Source organism: Cottoperca gobio, chromosome 20, assembly GCF_900634415.1.
Source record: "Cottoperca gobio chromosome 20, fCotGob3.1, whole genome shotgun sequence".
Taxonomy (NCBI): Eukaryota; Metazoa; Chordata; class Actinopteri; order Perciformes; family Bovichtidae; genus Cottoperca; species Cottoperca gobio.
In genome coordinates this window covers 6,841,361-6,867,339 of record NC_041374.1, presented here as the reverse complement: position 1 = coordinate 6,867,339, position 25,979 = coordinate 6,841,361, and the positions used below count along the sequence as shown (strand labels likewise).

General features: G+C 40.8%; 1 protein-coding gene across 3 annotated transcripts; it reads left to right on the top strand.

Annotated features, from left to right (window-relative positions):
• The first annotated feature begins 407 nt into the window (after positions 1 to 407).
• Positions 408 to 25,717, top strand: tnk2a (tyrosine kinase, non-receptor, 2a). 3 transcript variants are annotated; one of them, XM_029458189.1, is made up of 22 exons: positions 408 to 568; positions 1,734 to 1,837; positions 5,123 to 5,743; positions 6,652 to 6,814; positions 6,928 to 6,998; positions 7,242 to 7,448; positions 7,563 to 7,712; positions 7,865 to 7,960; positions 8,451 to 8,632; positions 8,788 to 8,914; positions 9,026 to 9,172; positions 9,883 to 9,977; positions 10,355 to 10,549; positions 12,020 to 12,111; positions 12,713 to 12,757; positions 12,859 to 13,094; positions 14,764 to 14,967; positions 15,050 to 15,687; positions 16,164 to 16,299; positions 18,986 to 19,081; positions 20,261 to 20,388; positions 24,068 to 25,717. In XM_029458189.1, exons 3-22 carry the CDS (start codon positions 5,624 to 5,626, stop codon positions 24,072 to 24,074), a joined length of 3,135 nt encoding a protein of 1,044 aa, XP_029314049.1. In that variant the 5' UTR covers positions 408 to 568; positions 1,734 to 1,837; positions 5,123 to 5,623; the 3' UTR covers positions 24,075 to 25,717. The 3 variants fall into 3 exon arrangements, with proteins under 3 accessions (XP_029314049.1, XP_029314051.1, XP_029314050.1); XM_029458191.1 differs by lacking the exon at positions 5,123 to 5,743; XM_029458190.1 differs by lacking the exon at positions 18,986 to 19,081.
• The last annotated feature ends 262 nt before the right edge of the window (positions 25,718 to 25,979 follow it).

Below are 25,979 nucleotides of genomic sequence, written 5' to 3'. Positions count from 1 at the left end.
ATTTATTAATATTTTCAGATCTTGTAGGTAAATGTACATTTTTAGGAGCAAGCGTTCACTTTAATTTCCTGCATGTTGACGTGTTTGAAGCTTTAAATATAACAGTGCATTATTGCATTTCCTATAACTAGGACAACATATTGACATTTTAATCAAACGATTTCTTTTTTTTATATTTATAAATGTAAAACTAGTCGTATGACACCTGTGTATATTATGGTGCTGATGAGGCTTTTTACGATTACGTTAAAACTTGCGCTTTTATTTTGAAGCCTGAACCTCCAATTAGGAAGTGCATTTATTTTGGTGATTCCGTTTTGCCGCTGCCGCTCTATCTGCGGCGCGATGATGTTACGCACAGTGACGCTCATAAATCCGGACAGGCGCATTGAGGAGCGTCCCGGAATTAACGGAGTAAAGAGAGATAACGGATCCGCTGCTTTTAATCGATTACCCGAGAAACAGCGCAGCTTCTCTCCGGGCGGCAGCAGCTCCGAGCGGGGACGGAGCGAGGACTGACCGCTGGAAGGTGGACCTGTTTCCCGCATAGCTCGTCTTCACCTCACAGGTTGGTATGCCGCCGAGGAACCTATAACATCTTCGGTTTACTGGGGTTGTCTTTTTTTTTATGACATCCTGTTCCTCTGTAGGCTATGTGGAAGACGTGACATGTTGCACTAAATGAATAAATGAAATAAAGGAGTGGAACTGAAATGGTGAGATGTTTACTGACGGACAGGCAGGTGGACACCTAACGTGACAGAGACTAATCAGCTTTGGAGCAGCAGCCTGATCAATTCTAATGTATTCTGCTCTATTCGACAGAGATGCTATATCTCATGGTAAACATGCCAAATGTCAAATGTCAAATATGTGTGTCTCTCACAGTGAGATGCAGTCACTACTCAGAGCTGACCTGGAATCCGTTTTAATTCATAACAGATCTGGCTGGTGGTCAATCATAACGTTTGGGTCCATCTCCAACCCCCAGAAAACGTTTAACCAGACACACACACACACACACACACACACACACACACACACAAAGTGTAAAATGATTTAATTATTAGAATGAGTATTTAGAGTATTTATTTAATTAACTTGCCTTGTAAACAAAAGTTGAGTGCACAAGATAAAAATGGCTCCGAGGGCTCGGTTGAATCCTGTATTTGTTTTTTTGTTGACCTAAAAGTAGTCAAATATCTTGACTAAGTGTTGGTGAAAGAAAAATAATGTGCAGCTGGATCATCACTGCTGTGTCTTCCAAGCAAGTAGTCTCATAACCTTGAAATGACTGCAAAGTAATTGATCTTAAACCCAAAACAAATTCCTATAAAAGATCCAGATGACACAACATCAGTGCTGCCAGCTGTAGCTATGACCCTCATTTAGACTTGACTTGGAGCTGCCTGCTCAGAGACTTTACCTCTTAAGACATTTGATTTAACTTCAGATATTTAAGCAGAAACATAAAATAAAAACTTGCACTAAATAATAATGTGTCGTAAGCTTGGTTTCAGTCATGGCTGCACGTACACTGCAGTTTACAGACAGACGGAGTATTTGTTGAAGCAGTTTACGCTTGGTTTATTAATAATTAGAGTTATTGAGTTAAAAATTCAGTTTTGGCTCTTAGGTCAGCGTTCATCTCATGATCTACTTGTATGTTTTATATTTATTTTGGATGTTTCTAGAAGTAAATGCTGACTCTCTTTCTTTATGTGTGTATGTAGATGCGGGGTCTCTCCATCCATGGCTTCCTCCAGGTGACCTCTAGTGACCTCAGTCACTCCTGACTGCAGCTTTAAACCCTGATCCACCTGAAGACTTCTGCAGAGTGAGACCAGTTACACACACACACACACACACACACACACACACACACACACACACACACACACACACGCTGCATGAGATTATTGAAGAGAAGAATGGATGTCTAACACTAAGAAAGAAACATTTCAGCAGCCACAAAAGTGTACTCCCAAAACCTCTGACATTTTCTTATAAAGAGGAATCTATGAACTAAATCTTTTAACAAAAGAAGGCTTAGAATGTGAACTTTGCATGTTTAAAAGATAGGCTTTTCAAACTTGTTCTCCATGTTATAAATGCATGATATATTACAACTGGCCATACTAAATGTTATTCTTTCTATGATAATATGGTACTTTTAGGGACAAATATATTGGGTGAACATTAGAGACGCGTTGATTAGTTGATTAATTGGATTTGACGGTTGACAGAAACTCATTCAACCACTATCGTAATAATCTATTACTCTTTTCAGTCATTTTTCAAGCAAAAATACCAAACTCTTTCTGGTTCCAGCTTCTCAAAAGTGACACTTTGCTGTTTTTCTTTCGTCTTTTATGAACGTACATTGATATCTTAAAGGAGAACTGCGTCCATTTTCAAAATTCATATGTATATGTTATTCTTATGGTCTAAGACAGTCCAAGAAACAATTAGTAAACATTAACTCTGTCCCAAATCCAAAAAGTAAAGTGCTAAAAGATCAAGTATAAACTCTTGAATTGCTTCATTGACTTCATTGATTTTGTAAAGATGTTATAAAGTGGAATGTTCTCAGTATATTGCTACATTTTCTGTTTCAGAACTAAGAACACTACAACAGACTGATATACACTATATGGACACAAGTATTGAGCCACTCCTCTTAATCATTGCATTCAGGGGTTTCATTCAGTCCCATTGCCATGGGGAATGGCCTTTTTCTGTTCCAGCCTGACTGTGCCCCAGTGCACAAAGCAAGGTCCATAAAGGCATGGTTGGATGAGTTTGGAAGAACTCGACTGGCCCGCACAGAGCTCTGACCTCAACCTCATTGAACATCTTCGGGATGAACTAGTACGGAGATTGCGAGCCAGGCCCTCTCGTCCAACATCAGTGTCTGACCTCACAAATGCTCTTCTGGATGAACGGGCAAACATTCCCACAGACACGCTCCAAGGTCTTGTAGAAAGCCTTCCCAGAAGAGTGGAAGCTGTTATAGCTGCAAAGGGGGGGGACCAACTTCATAGTAATGCCAATGAATTTGGAATGTGATGTCATAAAAGCTCCTGTAGGTGTAATGTGTAGGTGGCCCATTACTTTTGTCCATATAGTGTATATGTATCAGTCTGCCATTCATTGTCAATGGAGCAGCTCTAGACTTTATACTTGATGATCCCACAAGTTTGAGACAGAGTAGCTCATGTTCACAAGTTGATTGAACACGTTCTGTCTTTTCCACTCTCCTAATCAGCAATGTCAGCTGCTGTTGAATGTTCCCTACTCTACTTAAACTTTAGATATATCAAATTAAAGGAACACTGCTTCCAAAACTGTTTCCTGGTGTCTGTAATTAATCAGTGGTCAAAGCGAGTAGACAGTGAGTCGAGAAAAGCAGGAATACAGACGCACAATAAATCATCATCTTCATCACACAGGTAGCGTATCTGTGTGACAGTGCCGACTGGGTCTCAGGTATCTGATGCTGAGATGAAAACAGAGTAGCAGCTCTCGTCCAATCTCCATGCGGGTGAATGTAACCCTAAATTTAGCTTTCCTATATTTAGAGCATCGCCCTCAATAAAAGGTTGCACACAGGCCACAGATGCGCACATACATTAACACACGCGGGAAATGTACAGGCATGTATTATTTGTAACCCCCAGTTAGCCATCAAATGTGGCTAATGGTGATAGCTCAGTATCTTGTCATGGTTTCTTTCTCCTTCTCAAGATGCTGAGATATTTCAGTCTGGTCCAACCAACAGACGCTTATTGTTATCCCAACCATCCTTAGCATGGCTAAATAAAGGGCTGCCACTAGTAACTACTTTCAGTATTGCTACATTTCTCAATTATTAATCCTATAAATAATAAATGTATGTCTGTAAAATGTCAACAACATATTGAACAGATAAATATCCCAAAGTGAACATATTTACATTTTTATTTTTATTTTTTACAAACAGAAAACAGAAAAAAGCAGCAATTCTCACATTTGAGAAGCTGAAACCAGCAATGACATTTGTAGCTGCGAGCAGCAGCTCTATAGCAGCTCTATAGCAGCTCTATAGTAGCTCTATAGCAGCTCTATGGTAGCTCTATAGCAGCTATATAGTAGCTCTATAGCAGCTCTATAGTAGCTCTATAGCAGCTCTATGGTAGCTCTATATCAGCTCTATAGTAGCTCTATGGTAGCTCTATATCAGCTCTATAGTAGCTCTATAGCAGCTCTATAGCAGCTCTATAGCAGCTCTATAGCTCGTTCTATAGCAGCTCTATAGTAGCTCTATAGCAGCTCTATAGCAGCTCTATAGCTCGTTCTATAACCGCTCTATAGCAGCTCTATAGCTCGCTCTGTCGGTCCATCGGTCGGTCCACAAAAAAATATTAGTTTTTTCGAGCTAGGAGTCTGAAATTTGGAATAGAGGTCAAGTGTCTGCGAGGTTGTTTATGTGTGAATGCATGGATACATGCGCGTATGTGGTCGCATCTTACATGCTTTTCTTTTTGCTAAATGTCTTAAACAATGGATCTTTGGCTTTTAAAAAAAATATTTTTAATTATTGATTTAAAAAATAATCGACAGATTAGTCCATAATAAAAAGTATTTATAATCAAAAAAAGTAGTTTCTACCCTGGATCTAGTTAATAATAGTTTAAAAGTCAAAACAATGTCAAATTCTCCAGGACTTAAAGTTATGTTTTAATATTGCTTGTTTTGTCAAGCCAATAGCCCAGAACCAAGACAAGAGACAATACTCAATTTGTAAGGATATAAAACCACACTGGAACCACTTTTGCTTGATAGAAGACTTGTTAATTAAACAATCCAGCTGTGTATTATTGAATGAAACCATTTCAATCAGTTCAAATCTTCCACAGCTGATTTTACTTTTTGTTTTACTACATCATATTTCCATTCTTTATAAATGTTGTGCTTTTTTGATTTGGTGTCAAACATAGCTGCTGTACCAGCTGCATGTCTGCATCTATCAAATGCATGCTGGGAACTGTCTTCTCTTTGGCCTGGCTAATGGCCATTCATGCATTTACCCATCCATCTGTCCACCTATTTGTATCTACATTTTCTCCCCTCCTTCCTCCAGGATCTCTCCCTCTCTCTCATCCTCTTATTAGAGCTGCTGAATTATTTATGATCAGACAGTGGGCTCTGCTGCTGAGCCAGAAAGAAATGTAGAGCTAGTGAGAGGAAAAGATGGAGTGAGAAAGGGAAGTATGGAGGTGTCCTACGCTGCAGGAAGCCGTGAGTCAGCAGGAAGAGAAAGAGAAAGACCCAGTGGGAGGGAAGATAGAGAGTTTATAGATAGCTTTAGGTGATAGGAGTGGAGAGAGTGGCGTCAAATGCCTCCCGGTGTGTGTGACTGTGTGTGACTGTGTGTGTGTGTGAACGTGTGTGTGCATGTGCCTATCGATTGAGCAGAGAAGGTAATGGAGCCGAGAGGAGATTAGCAAACTAGACTCGGGAGCACGGCGGCAGAGCTAACGCCTCCTCTGAATAGCAGCTACACAGAAAAAGGAGAGCCAAAAAAGAGAGAGAGAGAGAGAGAGAGGGAGACAAGGCGAAGGACGAGAGGAGCTGCTACAGCATGGGGGAGAGCTATGTGTACCAGCGACTCCCCTACACCAGAGGAAAGGAGGAGGAGGGGGAGGAGGAGGACGAAGAGGAGAGAGCCGGGAGGATCAGAGAGAGTGTCGGGGGACAAATGGTAAAATGTGAAGTTGTGGGTGAACATGCAGTGATTCTTCTTCTCTCTGTAATTACAGTGTGTTTGTGTGCGGATGCGCTGCGTGTGTGTGTGTGTGTGTGCGGATGCAGTACGTGTGTGTGAGGATGCCAGTGTGATGGTGATTGTGTGTATTGATGGTGATTGCGGGGATGCAACTACTAGACTGTACTCCATTTGATATGAATCAAATTGAATTGTTTAGTCCAGCGGTCCCAAACCCCGGGCCCTGTTCCTCAAACGTGTCTTAACTAATTCAGGCTAGCATCAATCCTGTTTATTTCCATCTAATCTAATTGGGTTCTTTGAAAGCTGTCTGATTTGTTAACCCTGGATGACGTTATCTTGAGTGACAGTGCGCTCTTATTTTCAATTAAAGTCTAAATGAGGAGAGAGTTGACTCCATGATCAGAGTAAATATGATTGTGTGAGTGCTGATCATGTGATTGCAGTGACATGAGGTGGTTGTGTTGGGAACCCTCCCAGCATGCACCGGGGCAACAGATTAGTGGACATAAGTGTTATGGTGTCATTTTATTCTAAATTGTCTCAGTTACATTGTTTGTACCCCCCGACAACACGAACACAGGTATTTCTCTGTTGTAAAACGACCTGCTCTGTTGATATCTTTACTACAAATAAAATAATATAAATTAACAGCTAGCCTGGCTCTGTCCAAATGTAAAAGAATCTACCTACCAGCACCTCTAAAGGTCAATAACAGGTTATATCTACTGTATGTGTAATCCATTTAAACATGGAAGTGTGGCTTTATTAGGGTTATAATGGAGGATTGAGAGTAGCTCCATTTCCAATCTTGTCTGCACATATGGCGATTTGTCAATGCGTCCTCACATGTATAGTAATACAAGGTCAACGTGTGTGTGCAGATGCAGTGCGAGGAGGGGACAGATTGGCTGCTGGAGTTGCTGACAGATGTGCAGCTGCAGCAGTACTTCCTGCGTATCCGCGATGAGCTCAACGTCACGCGACTCTCCCACTTCGACTACGTCAAGAATGAAGACCTGGAGAAGATCGGCATGGGACGCCCGGGTACATCCTATTACCGCCTGTTCCCATTTCACTCCACGCGCAATGGAAGTCCTCGGAGGGAAAAACATCTCGATCTAAAAATGTTTCCGTGTCTGCGATTGTGTCGGTTTTAGGTCAGAGAAGGCTTTGGGAGGCCGTCAAGAGGAGAAGAGCTCTTTATAAACGCAAGTCCTGGATGAGCAAGGTGCAGTACCACACACTCAAACACACATACAAATATTTTGCATTACATTTCTTGTATTCGATAACTGACATAAGGCCCACATGTATGCAGGGAGATTGTGTATGCTTAAAGTAGAAAGAGAAACAACTGTTTTTATCATGTCATCTCTTACATTGGCCTAGATCCACAGATAAAATCAAAAACCTTCTGTTTGTGAGACAGAGAACCAAAACACTTTGACGGTTTCTGCTCCTGGGCTCGTAGGTGTTTCCGGTGAAACGACCTGACGCCGACCCCCAGCAGCCCCTCCCTCAGGGGGCATCGTCCAGTGCGGCACCGGCCAACAGCGAGCCGGCAGCCTCGCTCACCTGCCTCATCAGAGAGTCGGAGCTGCAGCTGTTTGAGCGGCTGGGAGACGGCACGTTCGGGGTGGTGCGGAGAGGGGAGTGGACCGGACCCAACGGCAGAGTGGTGAGACAGTAGAGAGTAACTTCAACCTTTCCACGAAACAGGCCCATGGGGCATACTTTTTTTTAATTACAGCAGTTTATTCTGTTGGTTGTTTCACTCTCTTGTCTTTTCTAGCTGTCAGTGGCAGTGAAGTGTCTGAAGGCCGGTGTGTTGGACTCTGATGGTCTGGATGATTTCATCAGAGAGGTGAACGCCATGCATTCGCTGAGCCACCAGAACCTCATCCGACTCTACGGCATCGTCCTCACGCAGCCCATGAAGATGGTAAAACACACACACACACACACACACATTCACACATTCTCAAACATGCAAAAGTAGACATCCAAGTCACACATTTTAGATGTGTGAATAATAATGAGTGGAGTGTTTTATTTCCAAACCGTGTGTGTGTGTGTGTGTGTGTGTGTGTGTAGGTGGCTGAGCTGGCACCTCTGGGTTCCTTGTTGGATCGTCTGAGAAAGCGTCAGGGTCACATCCTCATCTCCTCTCTGTGTAACTACGCTGTACAGGTCAGTTAAACACAACCCTCAATTCCATCCAATATTTGGCGCAGTGCCCAGATCTGTATGGCTACTAATATGTTTGTATTTTATTTAGTTTTTAATGTTTTTATTCTCCGCTTATAAAATAAAATGTGTTATTATTATTATTATTATTATTATTATTATTATTATTATTATTATTATTATTATTATTATTATTATTTTTATTATTGTTTTTCATGTTGTTGATGCTGATAAGTTGTGTGAAAATACTGCACGACAAACTGTATTTTGTATTTATTGTTATTAAGTACCCCACTTTAGAAATACTCAATTACAAGTAAAAGTCCTGCATTCAAACCCTTACTTAAGTGTTATCAGAAAGATATACTTAGAGAGTAACAATATTCATAAAATGTGTAGAAAGTCAAATATTTTCCCGCTGAGTTTGAGTACTTGAGTAAATGTACTTAGTTACATTCCACCACTGTCTCTTTCTGACTCTGTGGGTGTGTAGGTGGCGTGCGGCATGACCTACCTGGAGCAGAGACGTTTCCTCCACAGGGACCTGGCCGCCCGCAACGTTCTGCTGTCCACCAATGAAATCGTAAAGATCGGAGACTTCGGCCTGATGAGAGCGCTGCCAACACACACCGACCAGTACATCATGGAGGAGGGCCACAAAATCCCTTTCCCGTGGTGAGAAGAGCGTCCTGGTCGCTTCATATGATATGTTTTTATACCCAGGCTCCAGTGATTCAAACAGCTCTGGTGTTCACAGTGTTTCTTCCTCTCTGACATGTTCTCTTCTTTTTCCTTTCTGGATCTCCGTCTGTGTCCTCGTCTCTCTCCAGGTGTGCTCCTGAGTCTCTGAAGTCTCGCACTTTCTCTCATTCGTCTGATACCTGGATGTTTGGGGTCACTCTGTGGGAGATGTTCACCCACGGACAGGAGCCGTGGCTGGGCCTTACCGGGAGCCAGGTGCATGCTCACGCACACGCACATCTCTTCTAGTTAGCCATAAAAGTTCCCACCTAATCCCCAGCTAACAGTGATGCTTCAGCATTTAGTTACGTATGTGTTTGTTTGCAGATCCTCCACAAGGTGGACGTGGATGCTGAGAGGCTGTGTAAACCAGATGACTGTCCTCAGGATGTTTACAATGTCATGCTGCAGTGCTGGAGCCCCAAACCCGAGGACAGACCCACCTTCATCGCCCTCAGAGACTTCCTGCTCGAGGTAACACAGTATTTTGAGTAAAAAAATATGTTCAATGAATAACATTACCATTAATGTTGTAGCCGGTCAAGGTGGAGCTAATATTATTTAGCATACTTTATATATACACGTTACTATTGGGTATTAACATATAATGTAGCCCTTAACAATATATTTATATTGTTAAAAATCAATCATAGGTTTTCTTTGTGAAGACATGTCATCTGAAAAGTAACTGATAATTAAAGCTGTATATATAAATGTAGAGGAGTAAAAAGTACAATATTTCCCTCTGCAATGAAGAAGAGTAGCAAATACTGACTTGTGCCATACAGTACTTATATTTGGCCAGCTCGTTTTAATAGAACAATTCAGCATGTACTGCAACTAGTATATTGTTTTTAGTGTTTAGCAGATGAGATTAGAAGCTGACATTATTATACTCTCAGTTTCCACTCATTAATACCTCATCACTTTTCTACAGTACCTCTATTAATAAGAGATTGCATTTCTCTAACTCTTGTACATTACAATGTCATATTTCATCTCCCTTTTGTGATGCATCGGGCAAATAAAGGACAATAAATTGGAAAGCAAGTGGAAACAAATAAATCAGTATTTTACTAAATGACAGGAAGTGTTTGTCTCTTATGATCCTGCTGATGACAGTAATAAATCATGAGACTTTCGTAGCTTCTTCCTGTAACTGTAAGTGTGTACGTGTTCCGCAGACGATGCCGACAGATATGAAAGCGCTGCAGGACTTCGAGGAGGAAGACAAGCTCCAAATTAAAATGAACGACGTCATCACCATCATAGAGGGAAGGTCAGTTTGTTATGCGACACATGCACGTACCCTGGAAGAATGCCTTCTTTTTAAACAAAGCAGCATTTTAACTAAATGTGTTCATTCGTCTTGGAATTAACGGTTTTTTCCTACAAGACAACAAATGCATCTTTTGTTGTCATTGGATTCCTTGCATTGTGGAAGATTTCTGTAATTACTGTCCTGCCCCAAATGAAAACCCACACGTTACCAATTATTACATTATTTTGCTCACTCAGGAAAGTCCCATTATTGTTAAATGATGTTGAATAAGAGGATACAGATTACGTAAATCACATGGTCACCATGTCATGTGGTAAACGGAGTAGAAGGTAGTTTCTTTATTCACCTCACATGTCCTTACGTGTGTCTTTCAGGGCAGAGCACTACTGGTGGCGAGGTCAGAACAGGGGGACGCTGCGTCTGGGTCAGTTTCCTCGCCACGTGGTGACGTCAGTCGCCGGCATGTCGGTCCACGATATCAGCCGACCGCTCAAACACTCCTTCATCCACACTGGACACGGAGACACAGACCCTCACAGGAGCTGGGGACATGCAGATCGCATAGACAGGTTAATTATGCACACATTTAATTTAAGTTTTTATCCGCACAGTGTGACATTGAACAGTAATTGAATAGGTTTTATTCTAGGGAAAAACTCAAGTTGATAACAACAATTAATAATATTAATAACAAATAAAAATGAAGACCTCCCTCCCTCTAAATACAAAGACTGTATTAACTGTGGAAATGCAACCAGTATGCTAGATACTGAACCTGTATGATCATATTAATAATTCTAATATCATTTAATAATATTTGAGCAGAATCTCTGCTACTTTCCACATTTTCATTCTGGTTCTCAGATTGTTTTATTTGACTAATTTTTATTGGCTTGAAGAGCAATCTTTTACAAGAAAAAGGCAACAAAAAAAGGCCTAATAAATAACCATAATGTTGTGTAAAAGTCATGGATTGTTACTTTCTTATTCCTTGGGTTTTATCCCCTCATGCTTATCTCGAAGCACTGATCTAGTTTGATAAAGTGGAGAATATTGAGCTACAAACAGTTGCCACTAAATTCTTTGGCTATTAAGCTTGCACCATGCACTTCTGTAACACTGCTTGTACTGTCACTCTCCACTGGAGTGCAGCAGTGCATCAGTTCACCAACAGATGATGTACTTGTTAAGCTTTTATTGGAACGAGCTAAAAATCCAGAGCAACTCACAACGGCTGCAAGAATTGAAAATGCCTCAATGAACAAATCCACATGTTCCCTGGCAGCAAAGTTGTAAACAAATAATATGCATTGGCTACAGCTAACATAAAGGACAGATTTTACCTAGCCCATTTTGTAGACTTTTATATAAACGTGTTCTTCATATAAACCAGTGTTACTCATCGCGTGAGTAGGAGCCTAGCCTCGCCAAGCTTTAACTGGTGGCTCGCGTGGCAGGAGGCTAAATAAAGAGGTGATAGATATGATTATGGAGTCAATACAGATTTCATAAAAACAAGCAGGGCTATTATATACAATCCATTAAAACACTGAAAGTGTCTGCTCTATTAGCCTACAAATAATACAAATAATTGATAATAATAATTGATAAAAGATGCATATATAGAAACAAGATATTTAAACACGGACTCACTGCGGAGTCTATCCAGCGCTACAATGGCGAATGTGCTCTTGGACGGGTAGATACATGGTGGGCTAGTATAGAATGCTTATGAATATGGACATTTGCAAAAAAATAATTTATATATTATATTATTTATTTATATACTAAATTGGAGCATTTTAATTTGAGGATACTACGACCAACCTGGCACTTCATAATTGCGTTAGCTTGGCTGCTCCCGTTAAAACTGTTCTGGGTGGGATGACAGATTAATAAGCAGACTCTGGCTCTTCTATTGACTTTGTCCTATCAATGTAAAGAACAGTGAAGATCACTGATATAAACTAATGCTGAAGGAATTTTGCAGATATAACTTTATTCCATTAAATCTAATTTACTTGTCTGCTCCCTTTCAGCCTGTACTTGGGGAACCCGATGGACCCTCCGGACATCCTTGGGATGGACTCGGGCACCGCAAGGCCGACCAAACTCCCCAACCGTTCCAAGAGTAAGTTTTAAACATAAACATTTACTCAAGTACTTTAGTACAAATCTAATACATTTAGTATTTCCATTTTGTGCAGCTTTCTACGTGTACTCCACTACATCTATTGGGAACTATGAGGGACATATTGTACTTTTTTTTGACCTTTGAACTTTAACTACTTTTCAGATTACAATTTTTCATATGCTTCAAGTGAAAACCATGTATCTCCAATTTTGGTCATTTTAAATTTGTCTGATGAAATTAAGGATTAAGTGTTCCTTTCTGGGTTAGGAACATCCTACTTCTTACTTTAAGGCTTCCCTTGGATTAGCTGTAAAATACATAATCGCAATACAAACGTTAACTTTTTAGAGACCTGTGGTTCTCACAGGACAGGATTAGGGTAATACATATGATATTATCTACATATTTTTACTTTAAATAAGGTTTTGAGGACTTGCAGGGCTTTAATATGTAATGTAGTGTTAGTTTTTGTCTCCAGTGTTTGTACATGTACACTTGTTATAATGGTTATAATGTAGAAAACCCAGCTCGTTCTTCTGTTAGAGTCATTTTAAGCCACTAAGTGAATGTAAACTAAATGCCTCAAACTCTTCATCAGAGCAACCTCCTCCTCGTCCGCCCCAACCTGCTGTTCTGCTGAAGAGTAAGTGTTTCCCTCCTCCCCTGTGCTGTTTGTCGTCTACAATCTTTCATTGAAATGCATGCTTGTGTTTTCCTGACTCTGGCGTTTGAATGCGTGTCCAGAGCCGTTCTACGACTCTGTGATAGACGATTACGACGACGACGACGACACCAGCGCCTCGTCGGGGCTGAGGAGGCTCGGAGTGTCCCTGGGGCTGAAGCTCCGACCGTGGGAGGGGTCCGGCGTGCGCTCGGCCAAAAGCGAGGTGTCACTCATCGACTTCACTGATGACAGCTTCAGCTCGACCACTCCCTCGCCGCTTACTGAGATGCGGCAGGCTGACGAGGACACACTGAAGGTGCCGTTAGTAGTTGAATGTGAACATACTTGCTATTCCTTTTGAGACTTAAAAAGGGTAAAAGCTACCGATGGACAGCCAGAGGAGTGTTTTTATAGCTTCCTGGTTTACCTCCGGAGTATGTTGTTCATTAAATATGCGCAGTGTTTTCCCCTCGGCGATGACGTTACAGATTTCTTTTAACGTTTTTTTTTTCCGGTTTGAAGAAAGTGTTACAAATATAAAACCTCCAGAGATTCAAATGAACTGTAGAAAGAGTCATAGTTGGCCTTGTTTGGAGTTCAAGGTGTCCTGTCAACATCCTGTCATTCAATGTGTGTGTCTGTGGCCCAGAAAAACACCTCCACTGTCAGATCACACAAAAGCAACTGCTCACTGCTAATGTGCTTACACGCTACAAGTACAAGTGTAAGTACACATTCCTGTTGGAATACAGTGTATCCACTGTAACATAAAAACACATAAAACAACTATTTGTAGTCTATAAGCTAGTGTTGTAACAGTAGCTCGTAGTAGTACACATGCTAACAGATTAGCTTGCTAGCTCAATCCGCCCCGTTCATCACTTGATCCTTTTATGAGTTTGTTTCCCATTTGTTTAACCAATTATTTCCAGTAATGAAGATTGATAGAAAAGAATGACTGTTTCACATTCATTTATCTTCACAGCTTAAATCCTAGGATAGCGAGAGGTTTTATATTTATATATATATATATATATATACACACGCATGATTTCACCTTTAGACCCTTTGCTTCTCCCGTCGCACGTCATCCTACACAGAAAGCAATTGTGCTTCAGCATTGCACAATCTTAAAGTTCTTTCAAATACCAAATCATACTGCCTTTGGCAAAAAAAACATTTCTTGAATAAACCTTTGTCCTCGGATGAGTCCAAGACGAGTACAGTCTGATGGATTTGTCCTCATTGATTGATCATGTGCGCATTCTTGCTTTCGTGGCTTACCTTGGGTTTCACAGTTCCCTCTTTTGGCTCCCTTCGATCATCTCGGCCCAGCTGAAGTTTGGGTGGAATTTAAATGAGTTGTTTACACAACATTAAAATCTCATAATGTTTGCCTTTCTGTGGAGTTGTTTAATTATAATTCTAAAAACCTCTACAGCCTTCCGCTCCTCTTTTGTCCTGCTGTAATTACAGACATGTCTGAACTGAGCACGGCCTTGTGACTCAACCGCATCTTTTGACGAGCTGTGACGTTCATCGAAAGGCTGCTAAAAAAAGCTAAATATTAAATAAACGACAATGCTAGATGGTAAAAACTTTCATCTTTGGCTAGACATGTGAAGAGGGCCACATGACATGCTGTTGAGTACGGCTCTGTTCCACGGCTGGATGTTTAGTTATTGGAGTGCTAGTTGGATTTTGAATGAGGTTTTCCTACTTCTGTGTCAGAACCCTTTGGCTCTATATAACACCCTTAACCTGGGTTTGTGAGACTCTACTTTCTATGTCACCTGTTTAAACTGGCCTCACAGATCCTGTCACTCCACACTCTGTCCTGCTAATTTGTTTGTTTGATTGTGTTTCTTTTTAAATGCACTGTAAGGCGACCTTGGGTGTCCTGAAAGGCGCCTCTAAATAAAATGTATTATCATTATTATTATTTTTTTCTCAGCTTCTCCAATGTCCATCATTCTTATCCTCAGGACACTCCATCCATCCTGGACTGGCCTCTCCCTCAGCCAACTTATGACGAGGTTACTACGGAGCTCGAGGATCAATCAGAGGACCAGGAGGTGCGGTCTATCAATAAGGGACTTCCTGAGGAGACCGCAGCCACGCCGTGCACCAGTATGATGGGCAGGAGCGAGTCACAGTCAGCTGACCTCTTCCAAGAACTACAGAGAGAGGTAGAGAAAGAAATGAACACGCTTCATCACACAAACACAAACAGACACATGTTAATATTTCTGTCTGTCTTTATGGGTAAAGGTGATGGTGAAGCTTCAGGTTCCCATGGCAACAGGCCGCTCTCTCCCCTCCTCCCCCCTCCCGATGACCGTGGCTCCTTTGGGCACCCACCGACAGATTTACCTGCCTCCTCCCTCCCCCACCTATACGTCCTCCTTCGCCTGCTGCTTCGAGGACCGGCCGGTGCTGCCTCCTCGCAGCCCCGTCCCCCCGTTGCGTCCCTCCAAGCGCAACCCCTCCACCCGCACCACCCACCCGCAGGTGCGCTCCAGCTCCATCTCCATGAGCGACGTGGAAGACACACCTCCTCAGATCCCCCCCAGAGACCACGCCTTCTCTCAGCCAGGCTCCCGCTCCTCCTCTCCGCTCCCACTGGTGCCACCGCTATCCTCCTACCCTGTGGCCCTGCCTCCTCCTCCCCTCTCCGCCTCCCCGCGCCGGGCGTACGGACTCATGGGTCCCCTTCTGTCCTCCAACTCTTCCCCGACTCAAGCCACATTACATTCCTCACGGCTCGCAGCTAGTGGTTCCTCCTACTCATCCAGCTCCTTGTTGGATCCTCTTGCCTTTCGTGAGGGGCGTGGCCTTTCCTCACTGATTGACAGCTCCCAGAGCTCTGCTCCAGCCCCGCTACCAGAGCGACCGGCTTTTCTGGAAAGGTTGGTTGCTGATATTAAACAATGTCCAATTTAGCCAGCAAGTTATCCTGGAACTGGCTCCCTATTAGCTACAATTGCTAATCCAGGGGGCTACTGTCTGAGTCACTCAACAGAAAGTTAGAAAGTGCTGTTTGTCTGACTGAGCTGTGTTGTTACAGGCAATATAAATGTTTCTTTTTACACAAGTTTAATCCATCCAGGTCCATTATTTAATTTGTTTTGCAGTTTCAAAATGATTTCAGTGTATAATTGTGTCTTCTCTCTTCAGTCTGCGGAGGAGATATTTATTTAGTTTATTTGCCAGATTGCCAGTTAATATATATATATATATATATATATATATATATATATAAACACCTATTTAGGGATAATAAACATGTCTCTAACTTGTTAAATATGTGTCTTACTATTTAAATTCAATATATAAATAAAAGTGCAGATTAACATTGTATTATTTATTATTATGTTTGTATCAGATATGGAGCAGCCAATATGGCGGCAGTCAAACCCATGATTCAGCATCCCGGCGGAGCCAAACCAAACTCCTCCTACAACAACAACAATGGGCGAACTACAACTCCCAGCATGCTACAGGAGCAGAGCGTCACACAGGTAAGGGAGAGGAAAATAAAAAGCACAACATGGTTTTTCTGTTTTTCCTCCTTATTCTCAAATGCCACATGCACACAAATCAGGGAGATAAGTCAACCACAACATGTACATTTTTATGACATTTAAAAGTCCCTGATTGGCCTTTTCAATTAAAAATGAAAGTTCACTCTCTTTCAGGAAGGTCACAAAGAGGCAGGATCAAACCTTTTATTCACGAACATCAAACAGACTCTTCAGTCCGGCACATGCATCACTTCCTTACAGACTGTGAGTTCAACCAGTGTGTTGTAGTGAATCATAGAACTAGTTACAACACCACATATATACAATTAAAAGACTCTTCTTGACATAAAACCCTCTAGGTTTCAGCCCACCATTTCTCCTTCTTCTTTAAAGATGGCCTTAGTCAAAATTATACCATTAGCTAAAAATACTTTTATTATAAATGATGTGATTACCCCTCATAAACTGTGTAAGGAACATATTGAGGTCTCACCCCCTAACTACAGCGTCCTGCATTGTCCCAGGTCCACTAAGAAAGTTGTAAATCTCTTTCTTTTGGTCACTATCCACCCTTGGAATATCTTGCACTGATCGTTAATTCTACATCTCCTGTAACTCTTACTGTCACGCAATACCACCCTCTTAAACTGAGGCAGGGTCTTCTAGAAGAACTAAGTGAGCTGCTATCTAAGATTACAATTGACGATGGCAGCATAGTTATTGCAGGCTTTAACATACATATTGACAATAGCATCAACCACATAACTAAACAATTTTCTAAATTGGTTGATTATTTTGACTTTCAACGAAATGTCCACTGTTCCATTCACAAATTAAGTCATATATTAGATTCAGGGAGATTAATTCCAAAGGTTCTAATGTTGCTATTACAGCTGCCCTTGATGTAGTGATCTCTGATCATTATTGGCTCTTTTCTAATCTTTACTTTTGCTGCAAACAAGCCCAAATGAACAAATTGGTTCAGAAGTGTCGTATCAATGAAAACACTGCTAACATGTTTATCCAGGAGGGTTCCCAGTGTACCTTGTCCCCCTTGTTTTCCTGTGATGATTTGGTTAACACATTTTCTGCTACAGTACCTAAAATTTTAGACCAAATTGCACCAGTGAAAACGTGTGTGTGAGAATGCAGAAGAGAATCTGCTGAGGGCAAGTGGCGTAAAACAAAACCAAACTTGAAATCTAATAAATGACTACTAATCTTGTAACAATGAAATACAATGTTTCAGACATTTCACAGTTAATTGCCAATAATCAAAATAGGACTTATTTCCTGTTCCACATTTTTTAAAAACTGATTAATCCCACAACTTCCCTCAGAAATAGTATTTTAACTAACTTTTAACTAAAACAACATTTTACCCTCACTAACTTCACCTCTTGAACAATGTATAACAATACATTTAATGTGTAAATTCCAGCCCATATATCCTAATGACTTTATTGAGGTAGTACGAAAGCTAAAACCCTCCACCTGTTCTCTCGACTGCGTCACCACAAATCTTTTTTAAATCTATTGCTCACTGCTTTCCCGACGACCTGATTAACATCACAAACCAATCTTTACAATCTGGGACTTTCCCGGCGTCTCTGAAGTGTGTGGCCATCTCCCCCTAACCCAAGAAAAACAACCATGATGCATCTGTATTAAGTAACTATGTAAAATGTAAAATCTTGCTTTTTTAGGTAAAATGCTTCAAAAAGTTGTTTCGAAATAGTTATTCAACTGATAACAATATTAATGTATAATATTCGTCAAACACAGTTGTTTCTATTCACTATTTTAAATCACAAGAGTTCCAAATTCTCTCTGGAATCCCACAAGGGTCAATCCTTGGCCCACTATTGTTTTTACCTATAAATGATCCCACTAAGTCAGGGGTCTGCAACCCGCAATTTTTTGTTGCACAGCGGACAATCTTTCAAAGGGAATATCTCTTATCTTGGAGTTCGAGGTGATATTGTGACACTGAAATAAAATAATTGTTTTAAATATTATGTTCACAAAAAAATGCATCACATTCTACTGGGCGTGGCGCCTTTCCCTGCAGGTGGCTCATCTTGAGTTTCAGACACCCGCCTAACTCGGTATGCTAACCATGGATAAAACCAAAAAAAGAAAAGTCTCGGAGGAAAATAGATCTATTTTGATAGTAAAGGTACTAGTCGAAAACATTGTCTAGTGTGGCTGGCTTTATAATAGATTCAAAAAAAGTTTTGAATTAAAACTGTAAATCTAAGTGTTTGTCACTTAATCGTTATTATTATATGTATATGTAATAAAACATTTTTTAATACTGAGCACAGAGCAATTGTACTTTTTCAAGGCTTTGCAATCGTTTACAACTTAGAGGACTATTTTTTCTTATCCTATACAATCCATAGATCCTGTCGTGTCTTCTACCTTCAATCCTCTTTTCATTAAAAGTTCATGGCATGGCGTCTATGGGGAATATCAAAGTGTCTTTGGGCCCCAATTTTCTCCCGAAGGCATAGCCATCTCTGTGAGGGTGTATATAAATTTGGATTGGATGATGAGTAGTTTGGCAGCCCTGCCATCAGTTTGTGAGTGGGTAAATGTTGGCAAATGTAGTGTAAAAGTGGTTGGTTGGTCGGATGACTAGAAAGTCCATTTACCAAAAATGCAAGTCCATTATTAACAGGTCCAAGGAGCAGTTCATGGTGTCACGCTGGAGGAGTGTCAGGCAGCTCTGCAAAGTCACAACTGGAGCATCCCTCAGGCCGTAAATTATTTGAAGGTACACCTAACTGTTTTCATTACTTTGTTAACCTTGAAAACTAAACTTCACCTGTCGAGTAAATATCGTTAGCAGGTACTCTAAAACTTAAAAAATAAAATAATATTTGCTGTAAAGTTAACATATAAAAGTAAGCATACGTTTCTTGTGGTTATAACATTATTTTTCTGGAAATAAACCACTCTTTTACATCATGAAATGTTATTTTTTACGCACTCAAAGACGCACAGGAAGTTCTGGGTTCTCACAAGTATTGTTTTTTTCCCCAGAAAAGGGTGTAGATTTTGGCAAGAATTTCTAGAAATACTAGGATCTCCATTTCCAGTATCTAAACTCACTAGTACAAATGCCCCACTGGCAGAGGATAGCCCAACAAGTAGATAATACTGGAGCATACAAAAAATAGGATGAGTGGGTCAAGGGAGACAAAACAATAATGCAATTCAGACAGGAGAGTTATGTCATGCATTTTAGTCTGGCGGTGGGAAATATTTGTGTCAGAAATATATTTGTGAATCATATTATTTTTGTAGATTTTGTTTTGCAACAATAACTATTTTTGTGTGTGAAAAAAATACATTTATGAATCCTTCTGTGTACACTTCAGATCAGATTCAACTTTATTGTCATTGCACAGAGTACAAGTACTGGGACAACAAAATGCAGTTAGCATTTAACCAGAAGTGCAAAGAAGCAGTGTAATATTAAAACCGATCTTACCCTATACATTTGAGCAAACTTGACTCACAGACTGTCCTTTAACTCACAAACCCACCTGACTGAGTTACACAACAGTTAAAGACCATGAACACAAATAAAAAAGACATTCATGTACACCTACATGCTATTTCAGATAGTGGCTGAAGGAGCATCCAAACGTTTGTATGGAATTCCATTTGTGAGAGAGAAAGGTCGTGAACTTAGATGATTGGTGGATGAATGGAACATGTGACTGTCAAATCTCCTGTGCCTGCCTGAACTACCGCAAGTCTCCATTCTTGTTACTGCCCAGATGTTTAAAATGCATGTTGAGGTAGGATTATATCAGGACAATAAAAACTACATATAACACAGTGCAAATGAGCAAAATCATACAATAATAAAACGCATAGCAGTCCACACTAAACAAGTTGCCGACCTCCCTGCTTTAAATGCCTTTTCTCGCCGTTTGTGTTGTAGGTGGAGCAGTTGTTTCGTCTGGGCCTGCGGTCGAGAGCCGAGTGTGAGGAGCTTCTGCAGCGCTGCGAGTGGAACCTGGAACAGGCCAGCACGCTCATGCTGGACACATATGGACCACATCGAAACAGGTTAGTATGTGTGGAGTAGCTGTTTTTTACCCCAAATATATATATATATATATATATTAGGGCTGTCGAATTAATGCGTTAATTTCGATTAATTAATCACAGAAGAAATAACGCGACAAAAAGATTAACGCAGATTAATCGCGCTCTTAGATGCCCCTTGACTCTTTACGTCACCGACGTAAATTCAAGATGGCCGCCAGCATATACCGAAAAGGCAATAAATCGTTATATTTGAACCAACGTATTCAATATATGCACAATGATAAGCTTATTATGGACATGCTTTTGATTACAATATATTTGTATCTACATATGGTTGTATGAAATAGACTGTCTTCAATGTTTTAATTCATATCCATTGACAACATCCAAGATGGCGTCCACCAAATTTCTAAAAAATACGATATTTTTATATCTGAACCATTTATTTACCTACATGTATAATGATAAGCTAAGGACATTTTTGTGACTACAATATACAAGATATTCTTTTCTACCAAGTTACTTCTTTAAGAGGTTTTCAATATTTTCATTAATGTCGTAGAATAAGTCCAAGATGGTGGCCACCATATACGGAAAAATCAAACCATTTATCAACATACTTGTGTTATGGAAATTTACCTAGGCATGTTATGTATCTAACAAACATGGGGAAAACAAAATGGTGTTCATACACATATCAAACTGGATGCTCAATTATACATGTATCCGGATGCTAGTTATCTGCCACGTTATTAGTCATCATCATCATCATCACTCTCTGTCTCCTCATTTTCAACATTAGTGCATGATCCTTCAGCACCTTCACACTTCTCTGTGCATGACAGATTATTGGTCTTGCAAGAACACCGTCCACTGCATTTGCTGGCAATACACTTCACAAGGCCGACGACAGCCTCTGGTACCGGTGGAACTTTCGACGTCACAGGAACACAACGTCCGTCATCTAGTTTTTTCGATTGTCAATTGAGAATCGCAATCTTCGTTTTTTGTGAAGCCCTGGTTGTAAATAGTTTCCATCGTTCTTCTCCATGTTCATCTGTACCCCTTCCGAAATTTGAGCGACACACTGCTATACGCGTCGGTATGGAACTCCCAAACCGGCTTGTGAAAGTAGATTTGACAGTTTCTGGCTTCGCCATTTGTGGTCACAATACAGTGAGATGCCGAGTGTGATAAGAGTTTCAATTGTCGATCGAAACGCAGCCACTGGTGATTTTGGGTCATACAGGAGTTGCCGATTAGATTTGTGGGCTTGTACTATTTGCTGAGAGACGATTGACGCAGATCTATTCAACTCTTGTGCACAAGCTTCAGTTTTAACTGTAGTTGTACCTTTCATGATCCAAAGCACCATGCTGTGGAGCTCCTGTGGCACTACGCAATGCTCACTATTTTCGAGTGTTCCGGTGAAAACCCACAGGTCTTTCTTTGTTTCCTGGATCAATTTACGTAGGACTCTGCTTGATTCAAATAACTTCTTCATGTCATTGTATGTGTTGTTCTTGACAGCTTCCTCAACTGCAGCATTGGAATGTATCAGTGTAGGCTTCTTCGGCAATGGTGTGAACTGAACAAGATTAACATTTTCCTCGATATTTTGTTGTAGCCACCTCTGCTCGGACTTGGCGTTAGAAAACTTTGAGACATACTGGATGATGTATTGTTCCATCTTCGACAAGTATAGCTTTTCTGCTTCGTCCATTGGAATAAATTCTCCCTCGTTGATGCGATCTTGTATTTCGGAATTCAAAGAATTCAATTTCAGCCGTGATGTGGTGTGTTGGCCCACTGTCAGTCAGCTGTCTTAGGGCATGATCCACTGTCTGCAGCATTTCCCTGCTTTAGAAACTGCCACTGTTCGGTGATGCACTTCTTGTGGTAGACAATATCCCGTGACAGCGCATCATTGTCAGATAGGACAGTGGCATAGTTAACCTTCCATTCTTGGTTGTTGGAGTGGTGTACTATGTCCTTTATCTGCTTTCCAGTATTTGCTGATTGACATTCGTGCAAGGGACCTTGTATTTTACCTTGACAGAAGAAACATTCTGTTTTGTCATATGCAGAGTTTGAGTCAAACTCAATCACAGAGAGGGCCAAAATAAAAAACGGGGACTACGTCAAGGGCCAAACACGGTCCACATTTATTGAACAGGATAGACATATTGGTTAAAGTCCAAAAAGATATGGAACATATTTAGGTAGGCTATGTTCTCCGAGTATGCACATGTGTCAGAGCCAGATGTTTGGAAGCTTTTCTTAGCTGCCAGTTTAATGTTTGGGGTTCTGTGGAAACCCTCAGTGTGTGAAGGTGTGCATCAGTGAGACTGCTCACACAGGTATGTGCTTCCAAACATGCAAAGTATCTGAGCGGCATGAAGGAGGGTTGAGGCATCGTTTCTGGGATGAAGCTTGGAAACTGCAGCGCCCACAGTCATACTTTGCCTTAAGTGTGTCATTACACTGGAGGTCAATCAGCTCCATTTGGATGTTCACAGGTGCTGTTTCACGTAAACTGTAAATGGATTGCTGAGCAGCAATTTCTGAGCTGTAAAGTCGGCAAATGCGCTCAGTTTATCAGCAGACTGCGCAGTTGGGAAAACAGTGGTGGAGACGGTGTTTGGAAACATGCAGTGACCAAAGTTTCCTGCTGCATCTGGGTCTCCCACAGGCAGCTTGGCTTGGAACGCTCTCACTGCATCATACATGTCCGTGATCACACGGTCCTGAAGCTGCAGGTTTAACAGTGAGATGCTTCATTGTGTCGCACAAAAAGGCCGGCTCACATCGTCCCAGAGATCTGTGGTGTGTTTCCCTTTGCTTTCCAAAAACTGCCAGATTTCCTGACACAACTCGAAAAATGTATTCAGCACTTTCCCTCGATTCAGAATGTATCTCCTCAAGTTTCCTATCTGTGTCACGGTGCTTATTACATGTTCCATTTCCAGAGCTTTACAGCACAGCGCTTCCTGGTGTATGATGCAGTGATACACCGTCAGCTGCATCTTTCACCACGCATCTAAGGCGCTCCATCTGTCATCAGTTTGTCCCGGGGTAGTTTAATTTCGCACACATTTAGATACTTCCTCAAATATGTATTTTCCCGTGGTTGTGCCATGCATTGATTTAATTACCAAAACCGGCGGGACAGTTATGATAGACATATGATATTTTCTTGCGGCCGGATATAATTGTGGCCTTGAGTTTGACACCCGTGCAGTAGACACATTAACGTGCACATAAATTAGATAAATAACATAAGTATTTAGTTTATTTAATAAAAGAGCACCTGTTCAATGTGAAAAGTGAGTTGTGAATATACATTTTTAAAAATCAGCAGTGGGGGGGGGGCGCACAGACAATGGTGCACTGATAGCGCTTTTAGTACTCGGAGAAGTGATATACTTAAAACTTAATTTTATTAAATATATGGCTCTCAAGGAAATGCATTTAAAAATATTTGGTTTTTATGGCTCTCCCAGCCAAAAAGGTTCCCGACCCCTGCACTACATGTTGATAAATGAAACTGTTATGGCCTATGTTGCCATAGGAGACTTTTGCTTGGTTTTGTTCATTTTTCAATTTTCACTTTTACTCAAACATCTGAGTAGAAGATTTGCAATTATATTTTCTAACCCTGCACATATGGTGCCATCCCTCTCTGTATGTCTCACAGGAAGTGACAGCAGAAGGACAAACTGAGCAGTTATCAACCACTGACCTTCTCGGAGGACTCGCCGCTCCAAGCACACAGTGATGCTTTTTAATGAATGGAGGTCCATAAACAGTATACAGTATGTGCCTCACTTAATGTACTGTGAATACCTGCTATTACCTGTGTCATACAAACACATGCTCATTAATAGCTTACAGAGTAGCTTGTTGAATGAGTCACTTTACTTGAACAGTTGCTATTTATGTTTTTTTGTTATTATTGTATCTGACTAATGACATGTTATGTTTCCACTGGTAGCTACTGCAAACCTTTTCTGATTTTTCAATATTGTGAAATACCATTCACATACACATATGACACAATCTCTCACACACAAAACTGAAACCAACTTCACTCATATACGCTTATGAAATGCTCTCACAAACATGTGAAATGCTCACAAAAACACTGTTTCTGTCTCTGCTCCGCTCCGGTGGCGGTCCTCGAAACACGTTTCCAGCAGGATATTAATGATCATGTGACAGTTTATCAGCGGCGCTCATTAAATGTATCTATTCAGGGGAAACACTCAACAGATCTTGGGCTCAGGGAAAACTTAGCCCTGCACTAAAATGATAAACTTCTCCTCCATATTTACCGAATACAGATACGGTCTATCTGCCGGCTGTTATTGGTTGTTCCTCGTCACATGACAGGCGTTGCGCGCTGCTGCCATGAATGTATAAAGAGAACACGCACTGGTTGTTGGCGTTGCTCTCGAGTTTGCACGTTTTTGTAAACCATGGATTTGAGCGTGCAAAAACACGCCATGTGTACGGCCCCTTACTCAGTAAAAGTCAATCAATAAAACTACACTGGTAAATAAATGTACTTGTGTGCTGAATACTTGTTCCCTGTGTTATTCCACTCTAAAGAAGAAGTAAAGTAAGTAAATATTTAGTTTGGACTTGATAAACAACGAGGCTCATATGAACATTCATTGTGGTTTCCTTCACGCGACAGGAAGGCCTTCTCTATTAACTGTAATGCCCTACTAATACACTGCTGAACTCAGCATTTCACATGTGTATCTGAGAGCGTTTTACATGTGTTTCACATGTGTATATGAGAGTGTTTCACATGTGTATATGAGAGCGTTTCACATGTGTATATGAGAGCATTTCACATGCGTTTCATATGTTTATATGAGAGCGTTTCACATGTGTATATGTGAACGTTTCACACGTGTATATGTGAACGTCTCACATGTGTATATGTGAACGTTTCACATGCGTATATGTGAATGTTTCACATGCGTATATGTGAACGTTTCACACGTGTATATGTGAACGTCTCACACGTGTATATGTGAATGTTTCACACGTGTATATGTGAACGTTTCAAATGTTTATATGTGAACGTTTCACATGCGTATATGTGAACGTTTCACATGTGTATATGAGTGAATTTGGTTTCATATGTGTATATGTGAACATCTCACATGTGTATATGAGAGCGTTTCACACGTGTATATGTGAACGTTTCACACATGTATATGTGAACGTCTCACATGTGTATATGAGAGCGTCTCACATGTGTATATGTGAATGTCTCACATGTGTATATTTGAACGTCTCACATGTGTATATGAGAGCGTTTCACACGTGTATATGTCAACGTCTCACATGTGTATATGTGAATGTTTCACATGTGTATATTTGAACGTCTCACATGTGTATATGAGAGCGTTTCACACGTGTATATGTCAACGTCTCACATGTGTATATGTGAACGTCTCACATGTGTATATGAGAATGTCTCACATGTGTATATGTGAACGTCTCACATGTGTATATGAGAGCGTTTTACATGTGTATATGAGAGCGTTTCACATGTGTATATGAGAGCGTTTCACATGTGTATATGAGAGCGT

What these genes read in the sequence shown, in the direction of transcription:
- tnk2a (XM_029458189.1), top strand. Translation starts at nt 5,624, where the DNA reads ATGGGGGAGAGCTATGTGTACCAGCGACTCCCCTACACCAGAGGAAAG. An exon ending in ACTCCCCAACCGTTCCAAGA is followed by an intron (nt 12,112 to 12,712) that starts GTAAGTTTTAAA and finishes ACTCTTCATCAG; the next exon opens with AGCAACCTCCTCCTCGTCCG. An exon ending in AGGAGCAGAGCGTCACACAG is followed by an intron (nt 16,300 to 18,985) that starts GTAAGGGAGAGG and finishes CATTATTAACAG; the next exon opens with GTCCAAGGAGCAGTTCATGG.